Source organism: Hemicordylus capensis, chromosome 2, assembly GCF_027244095.1.
Source record: "Hemicordylus capensis ecotype Gifberg chromosome 2, rHemCap1.1.pri, whole genome shotgun sequence".
NCBI lineage: Eukaryota > Metazoa > Chordata > Lepidosauria > Squamata > Cordylidae > Hemicordylus > Hemicordylus capensis.
The window spans coordinates 51169212-51181779 of NC_069658.1; the positions used below are offsets into that span (position 1 = coordinate 51169212).

Below are 12568 nucleotides of genomic sequence, written 5' to 3' on the forward strand. Positions count from 1 at the left end.
CATTTGAAGCTGTTCCATAGTACCAAGGCAGTTTTATTTATTTTTTTAATTATTATTTTTTACATTTTATATCCTGTTCTTCCTCCAAGGAGCCCAGACTACATACTTAGGTTTCTCCTCACAACAACCTGTGAAGTAGGTTAGGCTGAGTGAAGTGACTGACCCAGAGTCACCCAGCTAGTATCATGGCTGAATGGGGATTTGAACTCACGTCTCCCCGGTCCTAGTCCAGCACTCTAACCACTTCACCACGCTGGCTCATTGGTCTATCTTGCTATCTCAAATAAACTGTGGTCACTGTTCCATGCGGAAGGAGTGTTTTTATTGAAAGATTGCTTGAATCTACAAATGGGTTGTGCTGCTGTGCTAGTGCCACAGGGACAGGCTCACACCCGCTGCAAAATTCTCAAATAACTGTGCCAAAAAATTAAGTGTCGTTATTGTTCATCATTCTCTTCACTCTTTCAACTTTTTTTATGTGGGGCTTCAGGGGCAAAACAGGGGGTTGGATGGCAGTGCCCCAAGGGTGGTGCACCCAGATTCCAAATAGGGCAAAGGACTGATTTCTTAGGAATTTGAGGTTTACGCGTCTTTCAGATTTTCCTCGTAGGGAATAATGGAGGTTTCAGCAGCCCCATAAATCCACCTGGGGGGCACTGGGATGGCCCAAAGCAAGTGGTGGTGTAGTGCACAGAGGGTGCCAACCACCCCCCTGGATTGCTAACCCATTGAGGTACTGGGCTTTGTTGTTTCTGAGGTGTTGAGTTTAGATTTTCTGGCAGCAAATGAGATTTTTAATGAAAAACCATGAATCCACTCTCATATGCTACTAGAGAATCTACTCTTAGAACATCTCTAGAACAACAAAACCCTGTACTTCATGGGTTGGCAACCCATGTGGGTGGTTGGCACCCTATGTGCACTACACCGCCACTTGCTCTGGGCCACCCCAGTGCCCCTCAAGTGGAGTTATGGGACTGCAGAAACCTCCATTATACCCTACGAGGAAAATCTGAAAGACACGTAAGCATTAATTCTTTAAAAATCAGCCCTTTGCCAAATTCATCTGAAAAAATTGTGGTAGCTTCCTTGTATCAACTGGACACTACCACCAACCACACTCCACTCTGGGCCACCCCTCCCCCTCCCCGAGTGAAACTATACTTTTCCTGAAAGCTCCATCATAGCCTATGGGGGAAATCTGAAAGTTGCGCAAACTTCAAAAATTCACCAAAAATCAGCAGTTTGCCCAATTCCTTTGAAATTTTTGTGGTAGTTTCCACTCATTGGGCACTATAATCCCCCACCCACTCTTTTGACCATGTGACCCATTTTTAATCTGAATTAATTCAGATTCAGATTCATTCGGATACAAAACAAAACTGGGGTGATTCAGAAGGCTTAATTTTGGACCAAATAGAAAATGGGGTTGATTTGGATTTGGTACAAATCGAAACAGAAAAAATACAAAACGTGCAACCCTAGTCCCTGGGCCTTTCTGGCTGGTTAGCAGCCTGCTCTTTGTCCTGGCCCTCTCAACTCTCTGAAGATTAAGGCAATGGGGGGCAGGGGCCCATCTTCACTTTTTGTCCCAGAGCCCACTCCAATCAGGGCCCACAACCCTGGCCTAGGACATCCTGACTCACACAAATCACCACCACCATTCTCCACTCAAATTCACTATCTTGAACCAGAATCTCCACATATAAATATGCTGAAACTATGAAAATCCAAGCCAGACTAAGAAAATCCACCACTCTGGAACTATGTGGAGATCTATACAGAGTGGTGACTAATCTTGAAAAAGCAAACTGAGTTAGTCTCTCTCATACTTTCATTCTCTCTCATTTATTAGCCTTGATGGCTTAAGATCTTAATCCATTAGCTACTGAGCTGTCATTGAGCTGAACCTTTATTATTATTCTCTCAAGGGCACACTTGCACAACCTGGACAGTTGTTCCAATAGGCACTTTGCAGACACTCCGAGAGGCATGCACCACAATTCTATAAATAGCTGTAACAAGTACACCAGTATGCCATACTAAATTTTCATACTAGGATTTAATTTGATCAGCAGCTTTTCATTGTAAGGGTCTGTTGGTCGGTCCACATAGCTTGCATTAATGAGGCTCACCAGCTGACAAGTCCTCAGATTCCTAAACTTTTAATGAAGGCAATCTATCAGCGCAATATAGTCTTTGTTTGGAGCACACATGTTAGCTCTTTGTCTAGTGGAGAAATCACACCCTTTGCCCTCTGTTGCCTTTTATTGTCTCATAGCACAAACCATTTTTGGATCTCTTTGGAGATAACTATGTGTTTCCAGCACACAAATATAAACCACTGATGTACATGGAACAACATTATGCCTGATGCATTTAAAAATAAATAAATACTGGACACATCACCATTTACCTCATACCTCTATTTAAATAAAGAACAAAAAGAAAGTTTAATATGCTGCAGTACAACATTTCAAACTGAAGTATTTTATTTTTAAGAAATTAATTATTTGTTTGGGAAGGGTTTCTTCGAGACACATAACTGTACAAGACACAGATTCTAGATGTTAAGATGTACATAATGACCATGAATAGTTTAAGGGTTGTATCTCTTAAATAAAAAAGCCTCCAAGCAACTGTTCTACATGGCAGAGTAAATGAAGATGTTCTGAAAACAAGTCCAAACTAGTTGCCATGTCATATTGCAAAAGGTCACCTGCCTTTTTTTCAGATGGCATATGTATAAACAAAATCTAAGTGGAGAAGAAAGTTAAAGAAATTCCAAATGGTCAAATTGTTTGGCTGCTGTAAAGCGGTGGGGGTGGGGTGGGGTGGAGAAGATCATGTTAATTCTTATGGCAGCAAGAGCATATATGTTGTATATGCAGCACGCTACAATGCACATTTATACTGTATTCAAGGGAGCTTACTCCTAGATAAGTGTGCAAAGGGCTGCAACTTTGGTATCTCTAGTTTGAGAAGAGCTGGCTAAATAAAGAGGGAGAAGCCATTTTAAACTGAACAGTGATGCTAAACAGCAGTACCTACTGTTGGTTGGAACATTACTTATTTCCCACTTTTTTCAGCAAAACACAGTCTACTCTATAGTGTTGAGATTTCACTATACAGTACTCTACTCCTAAGAGAGCCACATTGTGGCTAAGAGATTCTTCTCAAGGAGCCAGCCTAGTCATTCATAAAGGACTACTTTGAACTCAGTATACTTGCACAACAATGAAATATCGTTGAAGAAAAGTTATTCAGTTTCCCTCTTAATGAAGTGGGAGTAGTAGTTATTTTAATTTGCAGTTAAGTACAGTCACCTTGTGGTGCAGTGGGGAAATGCTTGACTAAAAAGCAGAAGGTTGCTGGTTCGAATCCCCGCTGGTACTATATTGGGCAGCAGCGATCTAGGAAGATGCTGATAGGCATCATCTCATACTATGTGGGAGGAGGCAATGGTAAACCCCTCCTGTATTCTACTAAAAGAAAGCCACAGGGCTCTGTGGGCGCCAGGAGTCGAAATCGACTTGATGGCACACTTTACTTTACCTTTACAGCGGCTCCAGTAGAGATCTTGCACCACTGATGTTAGTAACAGTTGCTTGCTCCTCCTTCCATATAAGATAATTTGGGTAAAAGATGGCGGGGGTGACTGTCCTAGACCATTTTCATTGCATTCTTTATTTAATAGTTGTCATCCGTTATATCATCTTTTGATAACTTTTTTTTAATCAATGTTTTTTCAGAACTAATGAATCTGGAGAGTCCCTCTGTCAACAAATTCTGTTAATTTTCCCCTTTCAATCGAAAACTCATTTAGGAACAGTTAATTTTGGCATAATCAATACGTCCTAAAGGTTAATCATCATGAGAATTAAATAGGATTGTTAAACAATGTTTGGGACAAAATGGTTATGACAAAATTACTGCTTATTAATGAGTTTTACCTGAAAAGGAAAAGTTACCTGAATTTGCAGAGAGAATCCTGCTGATTTATTATAACAGAATAATGCGCATTATAGCAAATGTTTTCATTGTATTGTGATTATTTGTATGGGTTGTGGATGTATGAGATGTTTTAAGAAAATGACTTTTAAAAAATGCAAATGTAGCAACATATGAAATGAATTAGAATGGACCTTCTTCCTGCCTCCTCTTACTCAGCGTTGGAGATTTTCATGGATGGCCAGTAGTATCAGAGTCTAAACAAGGAAGAGGGCTGATTCATCCATGAACTTATGATGAATTATCACTAATGATGACTTATCACTAATGATTCCCAGCTGAATTCCATTGAAAGTATTGTGTCTGAGTTGACATCAATATAAAAGTTCTCTCTGCAGTGATTATCCTGTGGTGGCTGATTTTTCATGCTGCTGCCAATGTGTGATGAATATGCATATATTCTGTGGAGTTCCGAACTGAAAGGGAATGCAGAAACACACTATGGTTTTGTCCTCATCAGAGTTAATGTGGGGAAGAAATCCTTCACATAGTGACACTGTCCAGACCTAAATCTGCTTAGTTTCAGCAAGGTGCCTGCATCATGTGCTCTCACACCATAGTTCTGGTCTACTGATGTCTAGTTTGAATATTTCATTTACTAGCGTTGTTTAACTAATCATTCACAGAGCTCTTTAGGGATCTGTTATCATGCCTGCACAACATAAGGCCCAGCAGGGGGTGGGATTCAGCCCACAGGGACTATTTTACTGGCCCCCAGGTATCCTGCAGCAACACAGGAGCTGGAAATTGCCTTATAGCACCATCCTATGCATGCTTTCTCAGAAATATGCTCCATAGTGTGCCCAGCGAGGCTCACGCCCATGTAAGTATGCCTCGCATTGCAGCCTGAAAGCAACAATAATTTAGGGAGGGGAGAGGACTTGGCATTTGTTTGGGGCTGGCATGCACTCCAGGGGCCCCACTGATTGAGCAAGGACAGGACCTATTCCCTGGCCACTATCCTTGGTTAAAACTATGGTCCATTGACAGTGGGAATAGATTAATGTAATGATGTGCTAAAAATTTGACCTCGGCCCCTGCACACCAAGTTGTGAATGGTTCCGGCCCACCAGGGCATTTGAGCTGTGCAGCTCTGTGTTAGATAAATGTAACATGTTCATATTTCCCAGCTTTCAGTTATCATGATAAAATGGGTTCACACAATTGCTGCCAGGTTGGGGAGCCCACACTCATGGTAGGCATGTTATGGAAAGCCACCAACTGCTGGTATCTGTGCCCCAGTGCCACTACTGAGATTCTCCCAAGTTTGTCTGCCCAGCTTCCAATCTTGATTAATGGAGCTGGGTGGAAGCTGGGAGAGTCTCAGTAAAGCAGCATGAACACCAGCAGTTGACAGCTTCATGCAACATGCCCACCAGGAATATCTAGTTCCTGGCTTACTGACTTGGTGGTGATCATATGAACTTGCTCCATATATTTGGGATGGGGCTGTAGTTCAATGGTAGAGCATCTGCTTTGCACTCAGAAGGTAGGAATGGGAAAGACTCCTGCCTGAAACCTTGGAGAGCCTTGGTCAGTCAGTAGACAATATTGCGCTAGATGGACCAATGGTTTGTCTTGCTATAAAGCAGTCTCCCATGTTCATATATTCCCTGTCATAAGTGAGTGAGCAACTACGGTATAGCTAATGCATTCTAAAGCCTAAGGGATATCAATATAAACAATGTTTGCCTGTATAGAAGCTGAAAGAGAGATAGAATTTGTATAGAATTTGAAAGAGAGAGGCTAAATACAGGTTATACCTGTATTTACTCCAAAGAAAGAGGAATCTGAAACTAAGACAATCCTCGACCCCCAGTTTAACTGGGGGGAAATACTTGTCTTAGGTTTGGGTAAATACTGTATGTGTTTGTATATTTGTGCAGAGTCTTATTTGCACTGATCATGAACGATGAAATAAAAGAAATGGCATTAGCCTAATGATAGGCAGAGAATAGACTATCTATCATCAGCCTGTGATAGATAGGTGAAGCCCTAACAGAGACTAAGGCTTAGATATGGGCTATCAGAGTACAGGTGTGGTAGTCAAATTCAGCAATTTCAAGGTAGTCAAATTTCAAACAATTTCTTCTTTGTAAGAACAAGTTTATAATTTGAAAAATCCATGTGTATATAATTCTCAGCTACATATCAAGCAATGCTCTTGAAGCAACTGGAATCTTGTAGTGTGGATCCAAGCCAGAATCATGGCTTTAAAATAAAACAAGATAACATATTAACCATCCTATGCCAGTCAGTCCCCACAATGCAGCTCCATGATTCAGCAATTCTGACAAAATACAGCACAAAACAAACCAATGGGCTTGTGTGGGGAGTGCTTTAAAGCCTGTACAGATGGAAAATTTAATAGCAATAGATATTTTCATATGAGTGACCAGTTTAAAGTCCAATTGAGATAGGATTATTGTTTCCTTCTATAAGTGGAGAACCAAGTCTGACAACAGACTCTCCGTTAGCAGTCTGGGCACACCCACAAATCTTTAGTTTCATACAGATCCATCTTTTTAAGTCCCGAAGAAGGGCTAGATGACACGTACATTAAAATAGATAGCTCTAGGAAAAAAGCTGGAAATCCTTAAACCACACTGGATAAGGCTGCAACCTCAAGGCGCTCTTAATTATATCTTTTTTTTAAAAAAATTCTTCAACCACAAGGAACCCTTTAGTACAGGATGTCTTCTCAGATTTCTCTGCAGTGATGCACATTAATCCAGTATCTTCAATGGTGGTACCAAAGGGCCAGAACTGGAAGCACAGATAAGATACCATAAACCCTGAAACTTCAAAGGCCTTGTTGAAAAATGCAGATCTTAAGTGTTAAGCTACTGCTTCCAGCTCATTGAGTATTTTCCAAAGAGAAGAGGTTTTGTCAAGCCCATATATGCACCATGGAAAGAAATCTACAGCCTTCCTCAGTTCAGATTCAGCATCAAACCAGCCTGAATTTATCAATATTACCTACCACTTTCAGTTCCTAATCCAAACTATAGGAGCAGGCATTGCTTCTAAGTAGCTATAACCAGACTGTGCAGCAAAAAGAAAAAAGAAAGAAAAGCAGTATATGAGCAGAACTTCTCAGGCTTGAACATTTTTTCTTCTGAAAAGATGACATCAGAGTCCTTGAGGGCATACAGCATCCATTTATGATATTAATTATTAATAGCCCTAAGTAAAATCCAGCTAGTTCAGACTTAACCTACAACTTTAGATAAAACTAGAGAGAAAACAACTAGGAGTCTAAAATGAAAACCATCCAGCATTTCTCAATCTACAATGGGTGCAAATAACAGGTCAGTTATTAAAACAGCTACCAATACAGCTGGCCCATCTTCACTAGAATGTAGATTCAAAAAGAAATGAATTATGAATTAGGATAATGTATAGGGAGTGAAGCAACAATAGAAAGAACCAACTGAAGTCTTCCTTCATCTGCTGAACCACACCTATATAGCAAGAATGTAATCAAGGCAGTGCCTAAAGATTCTCTGACAATGGCTGGTTCCTGAAATCTTACCTTTTTCTCCCAAATAAAACCCTAACCCACTTGAAACAAAATTGTTCAAAATCTTAAATTTTTAAGAAGTATTTATATAAGAGCTATAATAAAATATAAAATATATTCTACTTGCATTGCATACAGGTATTTCTCAGACTGCTACAATAGACACAGCATTATATTCAATAAATGTACCTACAAGAAATTAATCTGTTTTCTCCCAACATTCCAAATGATTTGAGACTTAAGTTGCCAAGTCATCCACAACAGTAGTATATGTAGCTTGGAAAATGCAAGGTTTAAGAGATATAAAATGCTCAATATTTTATAATCAGCATTTCTGTTCTTTATTGTTGTGGATGTTCTTGACCAAATATCCAGAGACTCAATTTTATTCAAATGTTCCTGAAGCAAACCCAAACCACTTATGACTGAAAGTTAGAAACAAAGAAAGCTCCTGATTTATTTCTTTTAATCAGGAGCTGCTGCACATTCTGCAGCATAGGATCTCTCCAGATGCTTTTTGCATCAATTTCCAGGAAGCAAGGACAGGCTGATTGCAAATGGATATTTAATGTAATTTTCTTTTTCTCCTTGCCTGTGTGAACGCCCTTTGTCCGCTATGGGCTGCCATAGGGACCGCACTGCGGACTGCACCACGCCCACAAGCCGGTATCTCTGGGCAGACTCCCCAGCAGCTGCACCAAGAGGCGAAAAAGAGAAAGCAAAGGAGGCACTGTTGCTGGGTCTGCGAAAGACCAGAACGACCTCTGCTCCGAGCTAGTTGGGGGGTTTAAGATGTGTGTCATGACAATAGAGGGGGAGAAGAAGGGGAGCAAACTCAAGATCAGCTGCAAAAGAGAGTGATGTGTTATGTTCCCACCTTCCTTGTGCCTCTTGGTGCAGCAAAATGCCAAAGCCAACTGCAGATCTTTGTGTGGTGAGCCAGAGAGACTTTCTGTTATTGCTGCAAGAGCTCAATAGATCTCCAGATACTGCACCTAACACTACTAGAGAGAGAGATTCAAACTACCTTGGGCCAAAAGAAAAACACTGCCAAAAAGACAAAAAACCTCCACTTGGTGTCCGCAGTTTCTCCCTCCCCTGCGTGTCTAGCCATACATGCAGTCTGAGAGAAAAAAGGCGTCTGCGTCTGATGTGAATTAACAGAGCACCATTGAACAAGCTCCTCCAATGCGGGGGGGGGGGTCTCAGCGCTGCCCTGTATCTCAGGGTTGTTGCTGTTGTTTTTCTGGCCAGCTATGGTTTAACACACACCCCAAACAAAGCCTTTAATTATAAGGGAGCCATGTCTTCGGTCTATTTAAGAAGAACTGCAGCCAGTCACTGAAGAAAACACACCCATCAGTGAGTCCAGCTGCAGCGTCTCTCTCCTTTACTCCACGCGCAATGGAACTCCATGAAGTAGTGAGGATCTGAAAGGGATGCTGAAGCGGCTGGGCAGAGTCGAGACTGCTGCCAACTCTAGTACTGCGGCTCTAGACAAGAGGGTCCTCTTCGCCCCCTCCCGAGACAGGCGCACATACACCAAACGCGCGCACAAAGAGGAGAAAGGGAGTGGTTGCCTCAGACTCCCCTTTTTCAACCTTCTCTGTGGCTGGGCTACAAGTCAGCATAGCTATTCCACAGAAATCTCGTAGGAAGGAGACACTGAGTGGTAGATCGGGCAGAGAGGACGGAGGAGGTTGTGCCAAGGTTATGCAGAGTCACTGACTTTGCTTGCGCGCCGCCACAGGAGGCGGTGGGAGAAAGGACTTTTGTGCAACCTGTAGGTCGCCGCCTGTCCCTTCCTCCCCTTCCCACAGACAGCAGCTGGAGCGGGAGGGAGAGATGAAGTAACTCTTCGCGCAGGGATGGTGGGGGTGGGGAGGGAAGCGTGCAGCCGCCTTACCTCGCTCTATATTCGCTATCGCTCGCCTCAGATGCTCCTCGGTGACTAGCTCGCCTATAACGACCAGGAGATAAAATTTGCTGTCGAGGAAGCGGTGCGACAGGCTAGGCGAGGGGGGGACGGCGTTGGGGAGGCTGCAAGACGGCTCCGACTCCGCTTCCACCACCACCGTCGCCATCCTGGCAAGCCCCTCTCCTCCTTCACCTCCTCGGCGCCTTCCTCCTTGCTCTCCTTCCCGCAGGCGGCGGCGAAAGAAGGGAGGGGACCAGAGGCTTTAGTTCCCAAGGCGCCTCCCTCGGCAGAAAAACCGCTCGCTGAGAGGCACCACCGCGCTCCAGGCAGCTGGGCGAGTGAGGGAGGGCGGGGAGGCGGCGGCGCTTTTATACCGAGACAGTGCAGGGCTGGGACCTGGCGAAGAGCAGGCGGAGGAGGGGACCCGGCACAGCCACGCGCGTTGCTGCTGCTGTTGCTGCTGCTGCTTTGCCAGCATCCACCTCACGCAGCTGATGTCATCTGCAGCAAATCATTCCCATCGCTGCCTCCGGAAGCAGAAAGGACGAGGAGGTGGGCGAACAATGCTCCAACAGGCACACAAGGTGCAAGAGAGGGCCTGCTGGGGGCCCAAGCCTCTGGCACGAAGGGCCACATATAACAAACCCTTCAGTTAACACAGGCGCGCGCGCGAGCACCAAAGAGATTTGCATTCACACTCGCAACAGCCCAGGGAATGACAATCCCGGCAAATATTAGCCCTGGCCTTTCCCCTCAGCTGACACCCTGAAAGGAAAGCTGGGTGGTGTGTTTTGTTCTTTCCCCTTTACAAACTGTATGAGGTCAGCCATATTATCTTCGATTTGATGGATTTACCAGATTAAAAGGCTCTCTCCCTACCCCCATTGCTATCTCTTGTTAGGTCTGTAGTTCTGTTTTGCATTTTCATATTTGCAAGAAGATGCACCTCCTGAGTGAAATAAGACCATGTAGGAACATAGGAAGCCGCCATATACCAAGTCAAACCATCAGTCCATCTTCTACAGGCAGGAATCTCTCTCAGCCCTACCTTGGAGTTGCCAGAAGGGGAACCTGGGATGTTCCACCAGCAAGCACTGCTCAGAGTGGCCCCATTCCTGATGGGAATATTGTACAGTACTCACATGTAGTCTCTCATTCAAATGCAAACCAGTGTGGATGCTGCTTAGCAAAGGGGACAATTCATGCTTACCACCACAAGACCAGCTCTCCTCTCCTGTGTATCTCTGCATATCTCTCTCTCTCACACACACACAGGCGGTATATAAATATGATAGATAGGATAGTCCCACTTTAGCTCAAATGGGACAACGATTCCTTATTGGGAGAAATAATTTGTTGCTCCAAGCAGTTGCACCGCACATTCTGACAAGTGTGCCCCCATGGACTTTGCTATGTTACAGACAATGCTTGAAGGCCGAAGGCAGTGTGCATCCTCTGTAACTCTGCAAAAGAGCCTGGGGTGCACCTGTCAGGAAAGAGATGAAGCATGACAGCACAGAGCATACCCAGGTTTGGAGCATCTTCCTGTACTCCAAACTGGACATAGTACATAGCATGTGATGGGAGAAGGCTTACCTGTGTTTAGCTTTATCTGGTTTCATATGACAAGTGAAAATATATTTTTTTTGTTTGTTACATTTATATTCCACCACTCAATAAATCTTGTGGAAGTTTACAACAGAATTTAAAAAAACAAAGAGAACAAATTAAAACAGGTACAACAGTTATAAACAATTAAAACAAATTGTTATTTGGAAATTGAATGTTGCTTGGTATGTCTCTGTTTCAGTATTTGATAGGATATTTTTGTGTTTTAGGGTACTTATTTTTTCAGTGATGCTCTTTCAGTGTTGTATCCCGATGAGTGCTTGTAGCAGAACTGGTAAGTGAACAATACTGATGACTGGTCGATAGTGGGTAGCTTGGGACTTTGCCTCCTTCCACACCCAAACTGGGCAGTTTGGAATGAATTTGTGCCTAGTCATAATGCATTTGTGCCTAGTCATAATCTGTGCTTATAGAAGTCAAACACACATTTTGGAGAACCATAATTCTAGGAACCAAGATGTGAGCTTCCCCAAGTTACTTGATTCACAATAATGCAAAGGCCTGGCAGAATAAAAACGTGTTGAATGCTTCCTTGAGAAACTGCAAGGAAAGAGCCTTGCAGATATCTTGAAGAAGTGAGTTCCAAAGGAGAGGGAGCCAAAACTAAAAAGTCCCCACACCAGTCCTGCTGAATTACCAATCTGACTTTCTGAAAAAGAAACCAGGAACAGAGCCTCACTGGAGGATCTTAACATATGGGAAGGTCATAAGGGAGATATACTCCAGCCCTCTCTGATACTTGATATCTCTGATAGTCCAGTCCCTGGGCTGCTTAGGGCTTAAGGTCAATATCAGCACTTTGAATTTAGTTTGAAAGCTAACCAGCAACGAAAGTGTTTTCAGCACTGGTGCTGTGTGTTCTGAATGGCATGCACTGTCCAACAACTGGGCTGCTGCCATCAGAGCTGGTTTGCACTTTCTAAACTCGGAGTTCCCAACCTGTAATACTCCAGATGTTGCTAAACTACAACTCCCATCATCCCCAACCACAATAAAGTGTAGCTGAGGATGATAGGAGTTTGTAGTACAGCAACCTGGAGTGAGTCAGGTTGGGAACCCCTGTTATAAATCATCTTCAGGTCACACACCTTGTCTAAACTTACACCCAGAGATGTAAGTTTGGGCGGGGTATAAATTTAATAAATGAATGAATAAATAAAATAATAAATAAATGTCATATGACTGCCATATGGCTGTGGCTGTGGCATAGGCAGAGGTGCTCTTACCCCTGGACTTCGGGGCCAAAGTCCAGGGCCTCCACAGCCCATCCCCACCCCAAATCCCCTTTAGTCTGTCCTGGGTGGTGTGGTCACCCAGTGGAGCAGTGGAGGGGGGGCCCTCCAAAGGCCTTTAGGTCCAGGCTCCAAAATTACCTAGGTGTACCTCTGGGCATAGGGTTTTTAGCTCCCAAGAAAGGATGCAGCTGACTGGACCTGCCATAATTCCATTATTTTTATTAAAACATATATGCAGATTTACTGTGAAAC

General features: G+C 43.4%; 1 protein-coding gene across 3 annotated transcripts in view; it reads right to left on the reverse strand.

The window, feature by feature from the left end:
* MAP1B (microtubule associated protein 1B) overlaps positions 1–9917 on the reverse strand; it is a 115223-nt gene extending 105306 nt beyond the window's left edge. For all 3 annotated transcript variants that reach the window (XR_008316133.1, XR_008316132.1, XM_053296075.1), the window contains exon 1: positions 9441–9917. Coding sequence is in view for 1 of the 3 variants with exons in the window: in XM_053296075.1 (XP_053152050.1) it covers positions 9441–9618 (178 nt within the window). In the remaining 2 variants the exon portion in view is untranslated. The remainder of the gene's footprint in view (positions 1–9440) is intronic.
* Between the last annotated feature and the right edge of the window lie 2651 nt (positions 9918–12568).